At 35.9% G+C, this 22,273-nt stretch overlaps 1 protein-coding gene across 3 annotated transcripts in view; it reads left to right on the top strand.

The window, feature by feature from the left end:
• Nbeal1 (neurobeachin like 1) overlaps positions 1-22,273 on the top strand; it is a 197,697-nt gene that overhangs the window by 133,172 nt on the left and 42,252 nt on the right. For all 3 annotated transcript variants that reach the window (XM_087205830.1, XM_087205829.1, XM_087205828.1), the window contains 9 exons: positions 3,448-3,574; positions 4,886-5,034; positions 6,245-6,378; positions 8,477-8,578; positions 9,584-9,679; positions 10,151-10,275; positions 11,742-11,882; positions 15,342-15,472; positions 19,433-19,542. In XM_087205830.1, coding sequence (XP_087061956.1) covers positions 3,448-3,574; positions 4,886-5,034; positions 6,245-6,378; positions 8,477-8,578; positions 9,584-9,679; positions 10,151-10,275; positions 11,742-11,882; positions 15,342-15,472; positions 19,433-19,542 — 1,115 coding nt within the window. The remainder of the gene's footprint in view (positions 1-3,447; positions 3,575-4,885; positions 5,035-6,244; positions 6,379-8,476; positions 8,579-9,583; positions 9,680-10,150; positions 10,276-11,741; positions 11,883-15,341; positions 15,473-19,432; positions 19,543-22,273) is intronic.

Raw genomic sequence — 22,273 nt, 5'->3', positions numbered from 1 at the left:
CTGTCTCAAAAAAAAAAAAAAGCGAAAAACCACAAACTAATTCTAAAGAACTCTAAACCTTGAATGTTTTTGATGGGCTGATACTTTAAAATATTTAACCTAGGAACTGGGAGCTCCATGGTTAGCATGCACAAGGTCCTAGTTTTTATCCCTAGGACCACAAATAAAGTGAAATAAAATAAGTTACTCTAGCAATATTTCAAAACAGATTTTAAGGGTATCCTACAACTCTTTAAAAAACCCTTCATTTCTACCCATCTTACTTGTCTCATCTCTCACTTTTTGAAGATAAGTCATACCCAAAATGTTGTTTGTGAAGTCATTGGCAGTCATCTGTATACTAAATTGCACTGTGTGTTCATTGACTAGGTTACAGATGAAATGAGTGACAACTTTTAAAGATCTTCTTGTTTTAATTTAACATATTGGCCAATAATATGATACCATAAAATTAATCAAAGCCTGTTCTCTACCATTAGGGTCTTATATTCTAAAGTCAGATAATGGTAAGTGATTTTCCTTATTGGAAAATAGTATCCCTGTCCATGATACAACCACCAACTTTTAATGTATCTTACATTATACAACAACCAATTATATATAGCTTTTCCTCCTTTTTAGAATCCTGAGACTAGTGTACTTTCTGTACTGAATGATATCAGTCTAGTAATTATTTAAGCAGTAGAATCCCACATCATTTTCCTGACATTTGCCAAGAAATCCTACCCCAAGAAGTTCCTCCTAAGTGTATTTCTTTCTTAGCTCTGCTGTGTCACTCCCTACTGTCATACCAATTTTGTCTTTTTTTCCTAAAACTTTTTTCTCAGCTTTTAAGTGGTGGTGTTCTCAAATCCATCCCTCTCCATCTTGGCTTTTACTTGTTTTCTCTGGGTCTTTCCAGGCTTCACCACTGTATATGTAATGGTGCCTTCTCTGTTTGTAGTTCTAGCCTTCCTTTTGATCCCTTGACCAGTGATTCCAACTGCCTGTGGGGTTGACTCCTCTGTAGTCTCCATGTGATTGATATTTCTGAAACTAAATTAGTTATCTTTTCTCATTTATATATCATTTATTCTAGATTGTTTCTCTTCTATTTTATATTATAGTTAACAGTGTCTTCATATTTTAATTATTCAAATTAAATTCATTGTTATCTGTAAATCTACCCTCATCTCTCTTTTTTTGGTACTGGGGATTGAACTTGAGTCCTTGCCCTTGTGAGGCAGGCAGCGGAACTCCCTCACCTCTCTTAATCCTCTACACATGATAGCTTTTAAGGTACAATGCCATGTTGATTCTAGCTCTTACATATCCTTTGAATGTTTTTCCTAATTTTATTCCCTTTGCTCTTGTCATGGCTAAGCTTGGGGCTGTCTTTCCCTAAATTTATAGTAGATTTCCCAACTGGCCCCTTGCTCTTCAGTCCTTTTACCAATCCTCCACCAATCTTTCAGTAGATTTTCAGTTTATATTCTTAATGGTATAGTGTCATTCATCAACATAAAGTCAGCTCTCTGTATTGAATGTATCTAGACTTTCTGCTTTTTCATTTTTATTCCATTCTTATGTGCTTTAAGTAAATGTTCTAACAGTTTTTTCATTGGATCTCATGAAAGAAACATGTTCAGTAGAAATAATTACCAGTTTCTTTTAGAATAATTATGGACCATGTAAAAGAAAGTGAGTTGAAAGCAGATTTACACAAAAAAATGGAACTTTAAATTCATTAATAAATTTTGTATGTTTTGAGCAGTGGTACCATTTGAAGAGTTGAAAGGGAACCCCCAAAATAGAAGAAGTTGAAAGGGAAATAATCTTCTTTGTGGTGATTTGTTTATAGTGTTTTTTTTATAGTTATTTGCAGTTTTGGGTTAGTCTGAATTATTATTTCCCATAAATGAAATGTTTATAAATCTATAGAATTTTAAATTCCTACCTGTAAGCTATATATTTACTTCTATTACTGTCCTTTTCATGCCAGTTAAGATAGTTGAAGAGAGGAATGTAATCATAATAATAGCTACCACTTATATTTAGTATCATATATATTATCTTCTCATATATATTACCTCTATATTTAGTATCATATGTATTACATATATTGATAAGGACTCTGTGATAAACTCTCCTTTTCCCCTTTAAGAAAACATAGGCGGGCCAGGGATTTAGCTCAGTGGTTCCGTCGCCTGCCTCCTCCCAAAAAAAGGAAGACCTTGTCTCAGAAATTTTTAAAGGGAGCAACTAGGAATGTAGCTCCATGGCAGAGTGTTTACATAGCATGAGCAGGGCCATAGGTTCCATTTCCAGTACCACCAAAAAAAAAAAAAAAAAAGGGGAAAAGATAAATTCATGGGATTCTGTGGCTAATAAATGGCAGAGCAGAATTTGAATCTAGGTTTATCATCTCACAGCTCATCACTTCTCGGCCTTTTGCCTAAGATCAAGTGTATCATCTCACAGCCCATTTTCTTTTCATTACACCAGCCCTGCTTTCCTATAAAATGTTTTGTTTAAGCAGTATGTTTTATTTATTGCACATATATATAATAGAATTACACTTTAGGTCTTGGTCTGTGTTTTATCTTCCAATTTGTATATTCTTTCTTATTTCTTTAAAAATACATAATAAAATAATACAGAGAGAATAATTCTTTGACTTAGTTATCAGAATGCTTTAGAATTAAATATTACTAAATATGATTAATGGAGAGTGTCACTTATCTACATAAAGTTCTATGTTTATATCAGACTGTCAGTAGACTAATCTATTTCTTTGTTTATTTTTATTTTGAGACAAGGTCTTGCTATATAGTTCAGGCTGACCTTGAACTTGTGGCCATCCTCTTGCCTCAGCCTCCTGAGTGCTGAGTGAATCACCATACCCAGCTATTTGGCCTATTTCAGAAACAGTTAATACATCATTAAAAATATTTACCATATTGAAGCCAGATGTGGTGGTGTACTCCTGAAATCCCAGCACTCAGGAGGCTGAGGCAGGAGAATTGCCAGAGGTTCAAGGCCAGCCTGGACTACATAGTGAGAGCCTGTCTCAAAAAACAAAAACAAACAAAAAAATTTACCATATTTTAATACATTTATACCTCTTACCACATGTATTTAAAAATCACCATCAAGGGCCAGGGATTTAGCTCAGTGGTTCTGCCACCCAAAAACAAAACAAACAAAACAAAGATAAATAAATAAATAAATATCACCATCAAGGGCCGGGGATTTAGCTCAGTGGTTCTGCTGCCTGCCTTGCAAGCTCAGGGTCCCAAGTTTGATCCCTGTACCGAAAAAAAAAAATCACTATCAAGCATCATAGATTATTCTAAATTAAAGTACCTTCTTGTAGTACACATATTATTGTATAGTTAATGTAAATTATAGAAGAGCTATAATACTATATTTTACTTTATGTTTAATAGATATTTTATGTTTAAACAGGTATCCAGCACTCACAACCTTCTAGTGATTCATTGCTTTTGGAAGTAGCGAAACAAGTGAAGGTTAATGATATGGAGGAGGATAAATTGGAACTTTTTGAAGAGGACATAACAGCCAGAGTAAATATGTATGTATGACTACTGCAAATAATTTTTAGTTATTTCCCAAGTACTGATTCATTTATGGATACCATATTTTGTCCATTTATTAGGTGATGAGCGCTTAGGTTGTTTCTCTTATTGAGCTGTTATGAACAATAATTCCATGAATATTCATACACAAGAATTTGTGTGAACATATATTTTCAGTTATCTTTAGTATACACTTCATAGTGGAAAATTTGGTCATATGATAATTCTGCTTAATCTTTTGCTCCCTTTTAATTTTTTTTTTTTTTTTTTTTTGTGCAGAGGATCGAACTCGGGACCTTGCACTTGCAAGGCAGGCACCAGAACCACTGAGCTAAATCCCTGGCCCTTTTGCTCCCTTTTTAAAAGCTCTATCTTTAAGTAAAGAGTGGCAGTATTACCAGCTAAATTGGTAATACTTGCAGGGTATCTTTATGGAAATCCACCCAAAACAAAATTAGACTTAGTCTTTGCTATCCCAAACATGAGGCATTTGAGAAATAGTCAGGCCTAGAGAGCAACAGATTACTTGAATAACTCCTGAGTAGTATGAGTTCCAGTTTCTATAACTGGCAGTTCAAATCAACTGAACCACCTGATGATTCTCCCTTTGGAGTTACTGCCTCCAGCAAATTTAAGTGATAACATTCCTGCTAAGACAAGATGTGTGACTCTAGTGATTTATGTAAGAGAAGCTCTTTGTGTTATCATCAATTCCTTTATCAGGAGGATGTCATGGTGATGATGCTCTATTTTTAGTTACTTTTACAAAGTCTGGCTTTATACTTTAAAGTAATAAATAATCAGTACTTCTTATCATCATTTACAAAAGACAACTAAAATGACAATCTTTTTACATATTCCCTGGGTCAACTCATGTTTAGACTAGAACTAAAATGATATGACAAATATTTCTGCATTTTAAAATTTTTTTTGGAAACAGGGTCTCACTATGTAGCCCAGGCTGGCCTCGAACTCACAGCAATTCTGCCTCAGCCCGTCCAAGTGCAGGGATTACAGGCATGTGCCACCATGCTGGGCTTATTGCTGCAGTTTTACCTGTCATCTTACAGTTCAATTAGATTCATTATATTTAGTTTTAATGAGTTATATTAAGTTAAAATTAAAGCATTTTTATGAAAATGAATCTTAAAATATTTATTTTAAAATTTGATAGAATGTTTCTTGTAGGTAATTCAAATATTCTTGGATACTAATTTCATATATATGAGATTTGTATTTAAATATGATACTCCTGTTTAAGCAGAATAAGTTTATGTGGTTTTTTAGTTGTTGGTTTGTTTTTACAGTGGTGAGAAAGAAGAACAGGATCAAAAAGAAAAATTGGTACTGACAGAAGACTGTGAACTTATCACAATGACTGATGTAATTCCTGGCAAATTAGAGATCACTACTCAACACATATACTTCTATGATGGCAGCATTGAAAAAGAAGATGGTGAGAAGTTCTAGGAAAATAACTTCTGTTGTAATTAAGTATTCAGTTTAATCCTTATTGAGAAGAAGAAAGCAGTAAGATGAAATAGTGAAATTGCGGCTATCGTGTAAAATGAAAAGTGGAAAGTCAGTCTGGGGTTAAATTTATTTATCAGTATGTTGAAGGGAAGTGCTTTCATTGTTTATAATGTTTTTATAGGGTTTTGTTTTTTTTTTGTACTGGAAATCGAACTCGGGACCTTGTGCTTGCCAGGCAGGCGGTGGAACCACTGAGCTAAATCTCTGGCCCTATAATATTTTTAAGTTATAAAACACAGTGTTCATTTTATCATACTTTTATATACATGCCTATAAGCTTCTCTTCTAATCCTTTATGTGATAATAAAAGGCTCGTTAAACTGAGTGTGGTGGTGCACGCCTGTAATTCCAGCACTCTGGAAGTTTGAGGCAGGAGGACTGCAAGTTGGAATCCATCCTAGGAAATTTAGAGACTTAGCCAGATCCTGTTTCTCTCTCCTTTTTTTTTTGTTTTTGTTGTTGTTGTTGTTGTTTTGTTTTGTTTTTGTTTCTGGTGGAATACTGGGTATGAATCCAGGGACTTGACACTGAGCCTACATTTCCTTTTTAAATTATTTATTTTGAGATATGGTTTCACTAAGTTACTAAATTGCCTGGACTGAGCTTGAACTTGCAGTCCTTCTTCTTCAGCCCCTCATAGTGCTGAGGTATATACTACCATGACTGGCTTCAAAATAGTTTTTAAAAATTTAAATAATTTAAATAATTTAAATTTAATGATTTTAGTAATTTTAATTTAAATAATTCAACAATACTTTAAATACTTTAAAAAAAATTTTTAAGGGCTGTTCTTAGTGTTAGAGCAGTTGCCTAGCATGTGTGAGGCTCAGGGTTAAATCCCCCGTACTTCAAAAACAAAACAAAACAAGACATTAAAATGCCAACACAGACCTGTTTCCAAGGTACAGTGTTCAGAATTATTCTCTACTGTTATAAAGCAGTAGAATAGTTAAAGAATTTTGAAATAGTTTTAAAAGAAGCAATTTAAACATCCAATAAATTTAGCAAATAGTTTTTGTAATATAGGATTCCTTTCCCTAAGTTATGCTTTTATCAGGAACAAGGCAGTATTTGCTGCAAAGCATGAGTAACTTTATGCTGTACTTCAGCCACAAGATTTTGTCTGTTTTCAGGAGTAGGCTTTGATTTCAAGTGGCCTCATTCTCAAATTCGAGAGATTCACTTACGGCGTTACAACTTAAGGAGATCAGCCCTTGAGATTTTTCATGCTGACCAGTCCAACTACTTTCTCAACTTCAAAAAAGAGGTATGCTGCATTTCTGGAAATCCCAAAGTATTAGCTGGAAATAACTTTCCAGCTAGTGAGCACTAATGGAACTTTGGACTATAATCTTGTCAAAACAAAATATTAGAGAAAAAATATATACTTTGGGGACCTATCAGTACAATATATGAATTTTTGTTGAGACTTATGTTGTACTGTTGGCAGGGTGGTTGTTTGCAGTTTATTTGTGTTTATGTAGATGTATATGTGTGTATGTGTGTGTGTATATATATGTTTATATATTATAAATATAAATATAGTCAGAATATTGCTATAAATGGATGCCTCCCAGTGTCCAATTGTGATATAACATGTCATATGTAAGATTATGACTGAATTTATTAAATTAGACTGGGTTCAAATTCAACAATAATAGGGTACTTTTTTCTTCTTGGAATATAGTAAATTCTCAAGTAGTGTAAGTTGTTAAGCACACAGGCTCTGAAACCAGATTACCTGAGTCCAAGTACCATTTTGGCCACTAGCTGTGTAACCTGGACCTGTTCCTTAGGATACTTGGCCTGAACCTTTCTTCCCTCTCTCATTCAGTTGAGGTCAGACTAGTTTCACACTCTGACAACCCTCCCCATCTTCCTAGCCTCTCCTGTTTTCTCTTATACACATCTACACTGATAAAATCTTTCCATGTTTCTGTCTTCATGTCTACTTCTCAGAGAACCCAGATTAACACAGGAAGTAACTAATTTATTGTTCATCTGTGGGACCCAGGTTTACTTACAGATGATCTGATCCATATGTTTTTGGTTTTTTTCCTTTGGTACTGGGGATCAAACTTAGGACCTTGCACTTGCGAGACAGGTGCAGCGCCACCACTGAGCTAAATCCTGGCCTTGATTCATATGTTTTAAAGACAATTTTTCTGATTTAAGAAAAGGCCACCTTTTTGCTATTAAAAATAAATCTCCATCATAGAAATATGCAAAGCATGTGTTTTATGAAAAGCTGTGTCATGTAATTGACCAAGGCTATCCTGCTAAATACATCTGTGTAACTTCACAGCTTTTAAGTCACATTTGTATAAAAAGTCTAATCTTTATAACAACCTTGAAATTAAACATGGCAAATTCCATTATCCCTTTTTTACAGAAGAGGAAACTAAAATTGAAAGGTGAATTTTATTACTTTACCTTTTTGTTTGTTTGTTTTTTGTTTTTGGTACCGGGGATCGAACTTGGGACCTTGCGCTTGCAAGGCAGGCGCCGGAACCACTGAGCTAAATCCCTGGCCCTTAACTTACCTGAATAATTTACAACACTTTAAGGGCAGAAATTATATTGTTTACAAATGAAATGCAATTAATCACATGATTTGCCAACAGGGTTAATGAATAGCATAACTGAATTTAAACTAGGCAAGCAAGTTTTCCAATTCAAAGTCTAATGATCTTAACACTATAAATTTTGCAAAAGATAAATGACTTCACCAATTGCCTCAGTCCATCTTCTGTTCTACTTCTATAATGAAGTACCTGAGACACAGTAATTTAAAAGAATAGAAGTTTATTTGACCTATGGTTCTGGAGCTAGAAGGTCCACAGGCATGATACTAGTACCATACCCTAGGGTAGTACATCTTAGGCTGAGAGAGGAAAACAATATTAACTTGGGTCTCTCTTCCTTTTCTTAAAAAACCACTAATGCCATCACAACATCCCTAACCCTCATGATTGTATCTAATCCTGACCACCTTCCAAAGACCCCACTTCCAGCTATTAACATAGGAATTTGGGGATTAAGTTTCCAATATATGAACTTTTAAGAAACACATTCAGTCCATAGCATCTGGTATAGTAGAGAAGTTAAAACCACAATCTACTACTTATCTGAAATGTCCAGAATAGCCAAATCCCTAGAGACAAAAAATAGATTAGCAGAGGTCAAGAGACATGAAGGAGGCAGAATTGGGGAGGACCTACATGGATTATGGGTAGTTGCATAACTGAATATACTAAATTACAACTTAATTACATACTTCAAAAGATGAATTATATCTCACTAAAACTGTTATCGAGAACATAATCCAAATTTGTCTTGACTGATTTTAATGCTATATTTTGTAGGTTAGAAACAAAGTATATAGCCGACTATTATCACTTAATTCTCCAAATAGTTATGGAACAAGATCACCACAGGAGTTATTTAAAGCATCTGGATTGACACAGGTAGGAAAAGTTATTGTTTTGGTATTCTTTGTGTTGGGGCCATTTGAGACAGGGTCTCCCTGTGTAGTTCAGGCTGGCCTTGAACTTACAGCAACCTTCCTGCCTCCTGCTGTTACTACCACCATGCCTGGCTCATAGCGTTTGTTTTATATCTCAGACTTTTGCTTAAAAAGTAAAACTTGCATCTTCTAATTATTGCTATGCATCTTTTTTTTTTTTTTTTGTATGGGGGATCAAACTCAGGATCTTGCGTTTGCAAAGCAGGCGGTGGAACCATTGAGCCTAAACCACAGGCCCACTACTATCTTTCAGCTCAGACTTATCTTTTTTTTTTTTTTTGCATTTTCATGTTTATTAATATAGGTTACATGATATTTTTTAAAAGAGTGAATATAAAAACTGAAATCATATTTTATAAGTACTGTGATGATAGGTATTTTAATATATACAGACTAAACAATGACAGTAAATCTCTGATTTAGATAATATTATTATCTTTGAATCTTGCTTTATTTACACTCATAGTACTTTCCCCTCTTCCATATCACTCAGTGCATGGAATTAATTTTCTCTTTTTAAAAGTAACACATGGCTGGGGATTTAGCTCAGTGGTTCTGCCAGCTGCCTTGCAAGTGCAAGGACCCGAGTTTGATCCCCAGTACCAAAATAAATAAATAAAACATGGGCTGAGGGCTGGGGATTTAGCTCAGTGGTTTTGCCGCCTGCTGCGCAAGCACAAGGACCAGAGTTCGATCCCGGTACCAAAATAAATAAACGAACAAACAAACATAGGCTGGGCATGGTAGTGCATATGTCTGTGGTCTGAGCTACAAGGGAGGCTGAGGCAGGAGAATCACTTAAACTCACAAATTCAAGACCAGCCTGGATAAGACAGCAAAACCCTGTCTCAAAAATAATGTGTTTTTTTTCAAAATAGTAAAATCAATTCATGCATGAAACAAAAACCAAAAAAATGCTACTGTGGTTTTTTTTTATGCTGTCTAGAAATGGGTGAACAGAGAGATATCAAATTTTGACTACCTCATTCAAATAAATACAATGGCAGGACGAACCTATAATGACCTTGCACAATATCCTGTGGTAAGTTGTGTATAAATCCCATATGAGGAATTGCCTTATAGTTTTATAATATACATAAATGTATTTATGATACTTATATTTCATTTTTAGAAAATATATAGCAGCTTAGGTATATTTAAGTGGGAGAATGCTTGCCTAGCATATGTGAGGCCCTGGATTCAGTTCCGAAGACCATAAAATAAATACATACATACATACATATGTACATACATACATACATAACCAACCAACTTACACATGCTTTTTGTCTTTATTTGCATTTTCTATCCTGGTGTTCAAGAAGTATAATTCATGAAGAATAATTTAAAATAAAAGCTTTTTTTCCCTACTTCATTGAAAATATTCCAGTGGAATATAATGTGTGTAATAGGGAAAAATATTAGTAGAGAGTATTCCTTTCTTTATATAAGAATTTGATATTAGATATGGTGATATTAGTAATGTCTAAATTGTAAACTGTGGCTCTTCTAGTTTCCCTGGATTTTACAAGATTATACCTCAGAAGAGTTGGACCTTAATAACCCCACTGTATTTCGAGATCTTTCCAAACCAATTGGAGTAGTTAATGATAAAAATGCCAAAATTATCCAAGAAAAGTAAGTACTTTTTAACTGTTTTGAACATACTGATTTTCAGTTTGAATTTCTATTGATTTCTGCTATGGCTGACCAAATGTTATCTTTTTTTTTTTGGTACCAGGAATCAAGCTTAGGACCTTGTATTTGTGAGGCAGGAGCTAAATCCCTGGTCTGCTGTTACCTTTGTTTTTAATACATAACTTTGTTAGCCAGACTCTGATTATTGCTTCACTAAATTTTCATAGCACATTGGTTGCCCTTCAAATAACTGCAGTTCTGTTGATGTCCCTTCTTCATCAAACTTAAATTGATATTTCTCAGAATTTCTTTTCACCTTATAATAAGTATATGCTAAAGCCAATTCTGGAAAAAAGTTTTTCCCCAGGTATTTTAGACTTCATAATCTACTGGTAAATATGTGTAAATATTCATCTGACATAGAAATATTTTGAAAAATATAAAATTAATAATACCAACTATTATTTAACAATAACATGAATAAAAAGCAATGAACTGAACATAGGGGTGCATGCCTGTAATCCCAGCTACTTAGGAAGTCAAGGCCAGAGGATCACAAGTTTGAGGCTGCCCTGGGCAACTCAGCAAGATCCTGTCTCAAACTAAAAATGCTAAAAGGGTGGGGATACAGGTCAGCACTTACTAGCTTTAATTCCATTTTTTTTTTCTTTCTTGGAGGACCGGAGTTGTAGCCCAGTGGTAAAGCACCAGGGTTAATCTCCGGTATCACACACAAAAAAACCTAGTGTATGAATTCATGCAGTAGAATAGGCACTTAATTATCTCTGAGAAGTAGAATTATAGTTTTATGTTTCTTCTATTTTAATTGTCTGTGTTTTCTAATTTTTCCCATAGTGAATATGTGTTATTTACATAAAACAAAAATGTTAGCTGAGTGTGGTGAAGTGCCCCTGTGAATCCCAGCACTCGGAGGCTGAGGCAGGACCATCACTGGAAGTTTGAGACCAGCCTAGGCTACATAATCAGCTCAAGGCCAGCCTGAACTACGTAGCAAGATCCTGTCTCCAAAAAAAAAAATTAAATAAATAAAGTTTCAGAATCCAGTATTGGGGATATTACATTGTTTGGAAAAAGCCATTAAAGAATAAGACTTTTTTCATATATTAATATGATGTGAAATGAAGGATGCTGGTGCATGCCTGTAATCCCAGCACTCTAGGAGGCTGAAGCAGGAGGATTTGAGTTCAGCCTGGGCAGCTTAGTGAGACTTATCTCAAAATCAAAAAGGGATGGAGTATAGCTCAGCATGAAGGCCCTGGCTTCAATCCCTGCTACTTAATAGGAAAAAATAAAAATATAAAAGATGTGGTAATATCGCTACAGTTTGATGATGAAGCTGACTTTTTCTTTTAAAAAACGAAACTGTGTTTCCAACAATCTAATACAAATCAAAGCCCCTTTATGTAATTTGCTATTATGGATGTAAAACTCATTTCTTCTTTTAGATATGAAAATTTTGAGGATCCTATGGGAACAATTAATAAGTTTCATTACGGTACTCACTATTCAAATTCTGCGGGGGTCATGCACTATCTTATCCGTGTAGAACCATTCACCACCCTTCACATCCAGCTTCAGAGTGGAAGGTATGTTTGGGGGAAATAAGCTATTTTCTTACCATGTATGTTAATGTTGAAAGTGATGTGCCTTGACATCCTGTGCTGTGTAATGTTGTTCTCTCCTTCTTGTCCTCCCCCTCCTTTCCCTTCTACTTCTTTTCCTTCTTCCTCTCTCTCTCCCCTCCCTCCCCCTTCTCTCTGTCCCTCTCTCCCATCTCTCTCCTTTTTTTCTCCACCCTCCCTCCCTCCTTCCCTTTCTCTCTCTCTCCTTTCCTCCCTCCCTCCTTCTTTTTCTTCCTCCCTTACGTTTTGATTTAGATAAAAACACCTGAAGTAGTTTGAGAATGAATCACTCAAACTAACTCAACCAAATGACTTTTAAAAGATCTTTTTTCACTGTTATCCCAGTGTACCTTTGGGGATTCCTACTGTTTTGAGGAATTCACCAGAGATTTAGTGGTAGATCTGCTTTACAACTAAATCTAAGCCATTTGTAGAGAGTCAAATCTCAGTAATGCCCATATAATCCTCATAAGAATATTCATCAAGATGGAGTAATAAGGGACTCATATAGCCTCTACTTAAACAAGTCTCTGATAGCTTTGTTAATACATTAAATGAGTATCATAGCTTACATTTCACATTTTCTTTCTGAATCTAAGGAAACTAACTTCTCTTAATCCTCTATCCCAAAGTGATTATCCCAGGTAGCTCCCTACTTGCACATATTTTGTCTCTGTGTTATCTTTTTTTTTGGTACCAGGGATCGAACTCGGGTCCTTCCTCTTGCAAGGCAAGTGGCGGAACCACTGAGCTAAATCCCCGGCCCTGTGTTGCCTTATTTTTAAACATTACTACTTTTCTTTTCCCACCCAGTAAAGAGCTATGTAAGCAAGTGCTTATTCTTTTTGCTTTCTGTGTATCTTCTGTCTCACACAGCCTGTATCCTCTATCCCTATCTTTTTTTTTTCAAACTAGTATCTCACTGTGTAATTCAGGCTGGCCTTGAACTCACTGTGTAGCCCAGGCTGGCCTCAAACTCACAGAGATCCAGCTGGGCATGGTGGCGCTTGCCTGTAATCCCAGCACTTGAGAGGCTGAGGCAGAAGGATCCTTCTGAGTTTGAAACCAGCCTGGGATACATAGGGAATTCAAGGCCATCCTGGACTACATAGCAAGGCCCTCCCCACCCCCGGCAAAAAAACTTGACAGAGATCCTCCTGCCTCAGCCTCCTGAGTGCTGGGACTACAGAAGTGCACCATCATGCCCGGCCCTCTAGCCCTATCTTAAGTACAGTAAGCCTTAGCTTTCAAGAGGCTCTAGCTCCAAAATCACTAAACATCACTAAAATGTTACGTTTATCAAGATAGCAGGTACTTTTTCCCATGTAAGATGTAATAAAGTATAAGTCTTTTCTACTTTTCATAATTTAATGATTAAATGACTTTTATAGAGCTTCAAAAATAAATTTTGTTTGTACTTTAAAGGACCCTATCAAGAAAATGAACACTATAAAAAGCCTCTGATAAGGAACCTTTACAACTAAACAGTAAACAGACAACCCAGTTTAAGAATGAACAGGGCCGGGGATTTAGCTCAGTGGTTCTACCTCCTGCCTCGGAATCACAAGGTCCTGAGTTCAATCCCCACTACCAAAAAAAAAGAAAGAATAGACAAAGGATGTGAATAGACCTTTCTCTAAAGAAAATATATAAATGTTCAATAAACACATACAAAGATGCTCCATATCATTAGCATTCAGAAAATTAAAATCAAAACCATGAGAGGCCTGAGGATTTAGCTGTGCGATACAGAACCTGCCTAGCATGTGCAAGCCCCTGAGCCACAAAAAGAGCACTTTTAACCCACTGCAATGACTGTAATCAAAAAAGTGGGTAAGAACTATTGTTGATGAGCATGTTGAGAAATTGGAACCCGTGGAGGGAATGTAAAGTAGCACAACCTTTGTGGAAAAGAGTCTGGCAGTTCTTGAGAACATTAAACGTAGAATTATCCTGTGACCTAACAGTTGTATCCCTAGATAACTAAAGACACACAGTCACACTACAGCTTGCACACAAGTGTTCCTAGCAGCATTGTTTATAATAACCCAAAAATAGAAACAACCCACATGTTCATCTGTCAATACATGAATAAATAGATGTGATGTAGCCATATGCATACTGGGCTCCTGTTGGGCTGTGAAGTGTTGATACATGCTACAATGTGGATGAACCCTGGAAACATTTTGCTGAATGACATAAAGCTAGACACAGAAGGCCACATATTGCATGATATACATGAACTGTCCAAAATAGGCAAAACTGTGAAGACAGAAAGCAGATTAGTAGTTCCCAGGGGTTAGGGTAGGATGAATGGGAAGCACCTCTCATAGATAACAGTGTGTTTTCTTGGAGCATTGAGAATATTTTAAAATTAATCTGTGATCTGTGATGGTTGTACAACTGGGAATATGCTAGTGCCATCAGTTGTCCACCTAAAATGCATGAATTATGCATTATGGTAGTTTTATCTAGGTTAACTCTGTGCTTCTTCTCAATGTGGATATGCCACCACATGTGGTCCAATCTCTGTCTTTTGTCTGTAAAACAAAATTAGTAGGCATCTAAAGAAGAGTCAGGGCCAGGGATGTAGCTCAGTGGTGCCTCACCTGGCCGGCAAGTGCAAGGTCCTGAGTTTGATCCCTGGTACCCCCCAAAAAAAGTCAGACTTACCGTCAATGTCATTTCCTTGTTTCATGGGCTTCCCTTTTTAGACTTGAAGCCATTACTTATTAAATAAATCTAGGAAATAAAACAGAGTTTGGAGCTGGGGATGTAGCTCAGTGGTGCCATGCCTGCCTGGCAAGTGCCAGGTCCTGAGTTCAATCCCTGGTACCAGAAAAAAAAAACAGAAGGAGTTTATCCTTTTTGTGATTAAGGGGCGGATGGTATAATTGCAGCATTTTCACTTGAGCTTTTTCCAACTACCGTAGGCCCTAAGTTCTCATGGTGAAATATAAATAAAATTAATTAATTAAAAATTAAATTAAGCTAATAGTATATGGAAATAAAATTACAGTTACAGGACTATTTCTCTATTTCTAGACTATTTCTCCAACCCTTTCTGAGTAGACAAATTTGTAGGGATAAACGGCTAAATCAGCATTCCTATAAATTAATTAAATATATTAATACTATAATGGTTAGTTGTATTTAAATGCTGACTTTCAAATATCCAAGTAACATTCACTTTTTGTAATAAAAGTAAAATTTATACCTTTTTTAAAGTTTAAGATTATATTTAGTTTGCTTGAAGATTTTCCTCAAGTCTGATTTGGTTCTTAACTATTTTGAGTAAGATAATAAAGATTTAGAAAACCGTGGTTCTAATCATTTGGAAACCTGAAGGAGTTTAGAGGTTTTGTTTCATGCCTTGTTGCTTTCATTCAGTATTTACTGTTTTCTTTCAATTTCCACATGCAGGTTTGACTGCGCAGATCGACAGTTCCATTCCATCCCTGCTACCTGGAAAGCTCTCATGGATAATCCATGCGACGTGAAAGAACTTATTCCCGAATTCTTCTATTTCCCAGAGTTTTTGGAAAATCAAAATCGTAAGAAACATGGGAATAAAAATTTTAACTTAACAGGTCCCAATAAAGGGGTCTGAAAAATATCTTTCAGGACATTTTTGTAATGTCTTTTAGCTTATTTAAGATTCACTCTAGGGCCAGGGATTTAGCTTAGTGGTGCCACCACCTGCCTTGCAAGCGCAAGGTCCTGAGTTCGATCTCCAGTACCAAAAAAAGAAATTCACCCTGTCTATGGATTACTCAGTGATATGACTTGAGTTTTACCTTTTACCGAAGTACTGTGGAGAACTAAGTTAACTGAGTCGGATTTGAATTCATAAGATAGTTGTCAAAGTACAGTGTTTACTCAAGCAGAAATGTTTATGTACTGTCATTAAAAGTCGTTGAATTAGATAAAGTAAGGATTTACAACAAGGGTCCTCAAACTGTAGGTCTGTGGACCAAATTCATGGGCACACTCATATTTGTATAAATAAACTTTCATTGGAACACAACTTACCAATTCATTTATGTATCATCTGTTTTGAGTGCTCTTGCAGTTTAATGGCAGACTTGACTAGTTGCAGCAGAGACCATATTGTTTACAAAGTTAGAAGTACTTATTCTTTGAAACATACAACAGTGGTGGCGAACTTACGGCATGTGTGCCATAGTGGGCTGTTTGTATCATTGAAAGCTTGAAAATGTTCACCATCACTGCATTATGGAAACAATTTTTTGACTTCATTTAGAATTTAGAAGAGATAGCTGAGAACAATGACTAGGTTTATTAGAGCATTTGAAAATTCATATTTTTAAATTAATTTTATTGGTACATTTTAGGTATACAATATAATGATATTCATTATTGAAAATTTGTACCTTTACATAATCTATCTTGGTTCTTATTTTTTCCCCACTCCCCTGCCCTCCTTTCAACCCCTCCATCCCTCCCTGTTTAAAAAGACTTTGTTTCCATTTTTTCATTTTCTCATATTCCATTCCCTTCTTTCCTTTCCCCTACCCGTCCCACTTCCCCTTCCCCTTTGCCGCTTTTCTTCCTATTCCACATTATCTATTATACCTTTTAGTCCTTATTTACACTTTCAGTTTCTCACAGGAGAGAAACTCTTCAGTTATTTCACTTAAGAGTATCCCCTCAGTGTGCATCCATTTAGCTATAAATGTCTCTTAATTTCTTATTCTTTATGGCTGAGTAGTACTCCATTTTATTAAAAAAAAAAAAACCCACATTTTCTTGATCCAGTCTCCAGTTGATGGGCATTTGGGCTGTTTCAAGTTTTAGCTATTACAGAGTGTGCTGCTACAAACATGGGTGTACATATATCACTGTGGTATGATTCTTTTAATTCATTTGGGAAGATGCCAAATGGTATAGCTGGGTCAAATGGGACTTCCAAAGAACTTGGATTGGAAGTCCCATATTTATGTTTTTAAAATATCCAAATGTTTTGTCTATAAGGTAGTTCTACATTTTGTTCTGTTTTATGCTTGATTTTTGAGATGGGTGTCGCTGTGTAGTCCAGGCTTGCCTTGAACTGACTAGGTAGCCAATGCTGGCCTCAAACTCATGGTCATCCTCCCTCCCGTTTCATCCTCCGGAGTGCTACGATTATAGGCGCACGCCACCATGCTTGACTTCTACATTTGTTTTTAACCACTTAACAGTTTACCTCAAGTATCACCTGTGCAGCATGTTTTTTTATGTACTATCCTGAGCAACTGTCAGGCAGATGTTATTTCAACCAGTCTATTCTTAAATTAAATAAATTTGATAAAATTGTTGTTTTTATATTATTGTATAAAAATTAATGAAGATGTAAATTTTGATCATTCTATATTTAAATAATTGGACTGCTAAGTGGTTAAGTACAAATAAAGAAATTGCCAAGGTTTTTACTCTTAATGTTCTTTAGGGCAATTCCACAACATAAAGGGTTATTACCAACTTTCCTTTCCTCACCTCACATGTATTGTTAATGTTTGACCTTCATTTGCTCAGAATAATTTGCTGTATATGCTGGGAAGAGCATATACAGGGATAATATTTTTATTGTGTACTCTGGAACTTTGAAGTCAGGGCATATGATTCTCAATAAGGTATACTTTCCTGATTTTCAGGGCAGAAAATCACGTAAATATATTGACTGAATCTGACCCTTGACCCTCAGACTGGTAATCTCCTAAAGCTAAGATGTCTGGGACAGGCAAGATGATCAGGGTCAATTTGTATGCAGAATTTAATCTTAGCTTGACAATTTATGATATTTATCACTGCCAGTTGCTGTCCTCAGCAGTACTTTTGATGGGCTCTCTTGCAGATATATATATATATCTTTGAAAAGATCTGAGTGGGAAAAAACCCAGATATATCAGTTAGTTTGCCTTAAAAATAAAACCAACTCTGAATGGTACAACTAAGGAAATTTTGGTGTTTTCCATAACAAAAACCCATAGCTATGTAGTTTCAGAAACCTTAACATTATCAAGGCCAACCTCTTTCTGTATTTTCACTGCCATGCTGAGTATTTTGATTTGTCTGTGACTAGTTTCAAGGTTACAAAGGACTAAAGCAGTTTTAAGCATCATAGGTAGATACAACAGTATTTTAGAAATGAAAGTACTAATTAATCATGTCCCGTCTCAAAAGTGAGACACCCTTGGGCCAAGGATTTAGCTCAGTGGCACTGTACCTGCCTCGAAAGTCCAAGGTCCTGAGTTTGATCTCTGGTACCACACACACAAAGTAAGACACCCTTCCTCACAAGCTCTCCCCATTCTCCAGAGCTGAATCACAGACCGGTCACCTTGAATACGCATGAAATACAGGGCATAAACAAACACTCAAATGAAATAAAGGTTCTGCTAGCAAATAAAAAGAGGGAATGATCATGAGGTGGACAACACACAGTACAGTAATTGGCTTAACATAAAACCAAGGACCCTATGTATCCTGATACTCTATGACATTTAAACCTCACTCCAACTTGATGCAAGTTTTTAAATTTGTTTTTGTTTTTGTTTTTGAGGTACCAGGGATCGAACTTAGGACCTTGCACTCTTGAGGCAGGTGTGGCTCCACTGAGCTAAATCCCTAGCCCAAACACACGTTAGTATTGTAAGGCAGCATATAGTTTTTTCTTTAGTTTTTTTTTTTTTTTTTTGGTTCTGGGGATCAAACTCAGGACCTTGTGCTTATGAGGCAGGCAGCGACACCACTGAGCTAAATCCCTGGCCCAGCACATAGTTATTTTAAGACTGGTATTTTAAGATATTTCTTCTTGAAATTCTTTTGTGTTAACACTTTTCCTCCCATATTGCATATGTAAGAAAACTTCCTATTTGGGCAAATTTTATCAAAATGACATGTTCTAACTATAAGCATATCTTTATTATTAAAGTATCTACTTAGAATAGTAGTGTATGTATTGTTCTTAGCTAGGCATGGTGGCACACCCCTGTAATCCCAGGTACTTCTCAGTCAGAGGCAGGAGGATAACAAGTTGAAAGCCAGTCTGGGGTATATATGTGTGTGTGTTTAATTCTTTATATATATCTGGTTCTTCTGGAAAACAGATACACCTGTTCCATTGAGCAAGTTTAAGATGTAAGTTACAACAAAGAGCTCTAATGAGCTGTATTTTATAAATGAACCATTAGTGGCATTGTTACTTATTTTCAGTGTAAAAATTCTACCTAATACTGCACTATATTTTCATTTAGATTAAAGTAAGAGTTATAGTTCTAGGTCTCCCCTCAATAAAAACTTAATTCTTATTCTGATTTACTTTGAAATAACTAATTTGAAAGTATTGTATATGTATTTAATTAATATAGAGACTATAGTCCAATAGGTAAGAATTAAAGAAAAAATGCCATCTATTTTGCTTAGTAATGTATCCTTATTTGTATTTGTTTTTGTATTTGTTCATTCATCAAAGTCTAAAATGATAAGATACATTTATCTTTTATATATCTTAGAATTTAACTTGGGCCATCTACAAGTTTCCAAAGAACTAGTAAATGATGTCATTCTCCCCAAATGGGCCAAATCAGCTGAAGATTTCATCTATAAACATAGGAAAGCGCTGGTAAGATTTTAAAATTTTTTTACTCATTAGATTACTGAGATACAGATGTATTTTCAGAAGGATGAGATAAAATATATCCAACTATTTTTCTGGATTAATTTATAATGTGTTATATATATTGCTTTTAGAAAGTTATGATATAGTAATTTAGGATATGAATCCTTTGATACAGTGAAAATATGGAATGGTCCATGAATATGTAGCAAAATGCAGGTTGGCGTATTGTATACCTAAAATGTACCAATAAAAGAATATAAGCAAAAAAAAAAAATGCAGGTTGAGCATCTTTAAATTTACTTGAGGGCCAGGGATTTAGCTCAGTGGTTTTGCTGCCTGCTGCGCAAATGCAGGGACCTGAGTTCGATCCCTGGTACCAATTTTACTTGGTTTGGAGTTTTCTATCATTTCAGATTTTTAAAAAATTTTTATTTTTGTTAGTACATCTTTGTGATACATGGTGAATACATTCATTGTGGGGAGTTGGTACATGTACATGTCACATTTTGGTCCTTTTTATTTCCCCTTCCCTTCCCCACCAACCTTCTCCCATCATCCAAAGGCCTGCCTCCCTGTTTCCTGTCATCTCTTATTTTACTCTTTAAATTATTTATACTTTGGGTTTCTCATATAAGAGAAGCCATACAATATTTAACCTTCTGAGTCTGATTTATTTTGCTTAGCCTTATGTTCTCAAGATTTTTGGATTAGAGATGCTTAACTGGTCAAGTCTATGTAAATATTCCAAAAGCTGAAAAAATTCCAAAGTCTGAGCCAGACACAGGGGTATGTGCTTATAGTTACAGCTGGAAGATTGAGGCAGAAGTTTCCCCTCAGCGCAGGAGTTTGACGCCAGCCTGGGCAATATATCAAGACCTCTCGGCAAACAAAAATGCTGGGCTGGGTGTGGTAGCACACCTGAAATCCCAGCATTGAGGGAAGCTGAGGCAGGAAAATTGCAAGTTTGAGTTGCACCTGGGTAACTTTGTTAGACTTTGTCTCAAAATTTGAAAAAATACAAAAGCTAGAGATGTAGCTCAGTAGTAGAGCACCCCTGGCTTCAATCTCGAGTAAGACACACACCAAAATAAAATCTGAAATACTCCTGGTTCCAAGCATTTTGGATAAGAGATGCCCAGCCTGTACAGATATTCCTCATGTAACAACCTATTTAATGACTATTTGGATTTACAACTGAGGCACACTGTTCAGGCTTAGGACTGCCATTTGGACTGACCACCTGTCTTTTTTGGGTATATTTCTGTACATCTTGTTTATAGAGCCTCAGTGCCTTTTTTTGGTACAGTACACCTTGTTTATGCACTATAATTTTTACTGATAGTATATTACTGTAGTTTTATGTTCTGTTACACATTACAGTGCTGCAAGTAAGATTTATGCAAATGAGCTAGGAGTGGTAGCTCAAGCCTGTAATACTAGCACTCCAGAGGCTGAGACTGGGGAATTGCTGTGAGTTCAAGGCCAGTGTAGACTATACAGTGAGTTGAAGGTCAGCCTGAACTACATAGTGAGAACCTGTCTCAAAAACAATTCAGTGTTACCCTTGAAGAAATAAGGAAGCTTCCATTGTATTTTGGGGAGCCCTGAGCTGCCTTCTGAATTCTGGGATCACAGACACGTGCCACTTCACCTGGGTAAGGCTCTGAATTGTAATGGCATCACTTCTGCCACCTTGTGGTGGTTAAAGACAGTGCAGAATCAAGAGGTGAGAAAATAAACTCACTAAATGGTAAAAATGAGAAAGAATTTGCAGCTATCTGTAATTCACTATACAATCTACCCCCTAGCCCCAAGGTATTTACATTCCTCCTATAGGCAAAATATACTCATTTCCTCTCCAGGCACACCCCAGTCCATTAAATCAGGTATTGGCAGGTTTCTCCAGTAAAGGGCCAAGCAGTAAACATTGTTTAGCTTTGTAAATAGTAAGATCTGAGTCACACTACTCACCTCTACCTTTGTAGTACAAAAGCAAATATGTGGCTGAGTTCTGCTACTAATCTACAAATGTGGAAGCAGAACAGATTTGACCCCCAGGTAGTAGTTTGTAATCCCTACATTAAGGCTTGAGTCTTAAAGTTCAAGATTTTGATATCTCTGTCAGCTGTAAATATGAAACCACTCAGGTCTGGCTCCTTCTCTTGAATCTGAAGATTGAAATAAAAAAAACTTACCTGCTTTCAAATAATAGAACAGGAGAACTGTAATAGAACTTTTATTCAAAAAGGGGAGAAATATAGGATGCCTGTGGACTCACTGGTTTATTCCAATTCAGAATTCCAGTAGGAATATGTCTTAAATCTTTTTTGAGGGCCTAGTCCTGTTCCTTGAGAATGGATTTTGGTGGCTCTTAATTTTGCCCTTGATTTTCCCCCTCTCTGAATCATTCTTTCCCATAAAAAAAGACTTGTTTGCATGAGTACAGTATTTGTGTCATCGTTTTACCTACCATAGTAAATTGAAAGTCAAAGGTCTCTCTTCTTTTTTAACAGCTTTTATCTCTTTTGACCTGAACTAGTATAGTTCCTTTTTAAAACTGATTTTTTCAGCTCTATTTGGACAAAAGCCATTCCATGGAGTTTGATCCCCAGTCCGTCCCCCCCCCCCCCCAAATGCCATTGCATGTTACTTTACAAAATGGTCTCTTTTCTACTTTGGACCAAATGGAAGGCTACCAAGGAAAACTGCCCACTCATCATTTTCTAGATGAGTG

This window comes from Heterocephalus glaber, unplaced genomic scaffold, assembly GCF_053883595.1.
Source record: "Heterocephalus glaber isolate CG9 unplaced genomic scaffold, H.glaber_assembly_v1.0 deba00000621, whole genome shotgun sequence".
Classification (NCBI taxonomy): Eukaryota; Metazoa; Chordata; class Mammalia; order Rodentia; family Bathyergidae; genus Heterocephalus; species Heterocephalus glaber.
The sequence above is the reverse complement of the archived record's forward strand: the minus strand, read 5'-3'. Positions and strand labels throughout refer to the sequence as shown.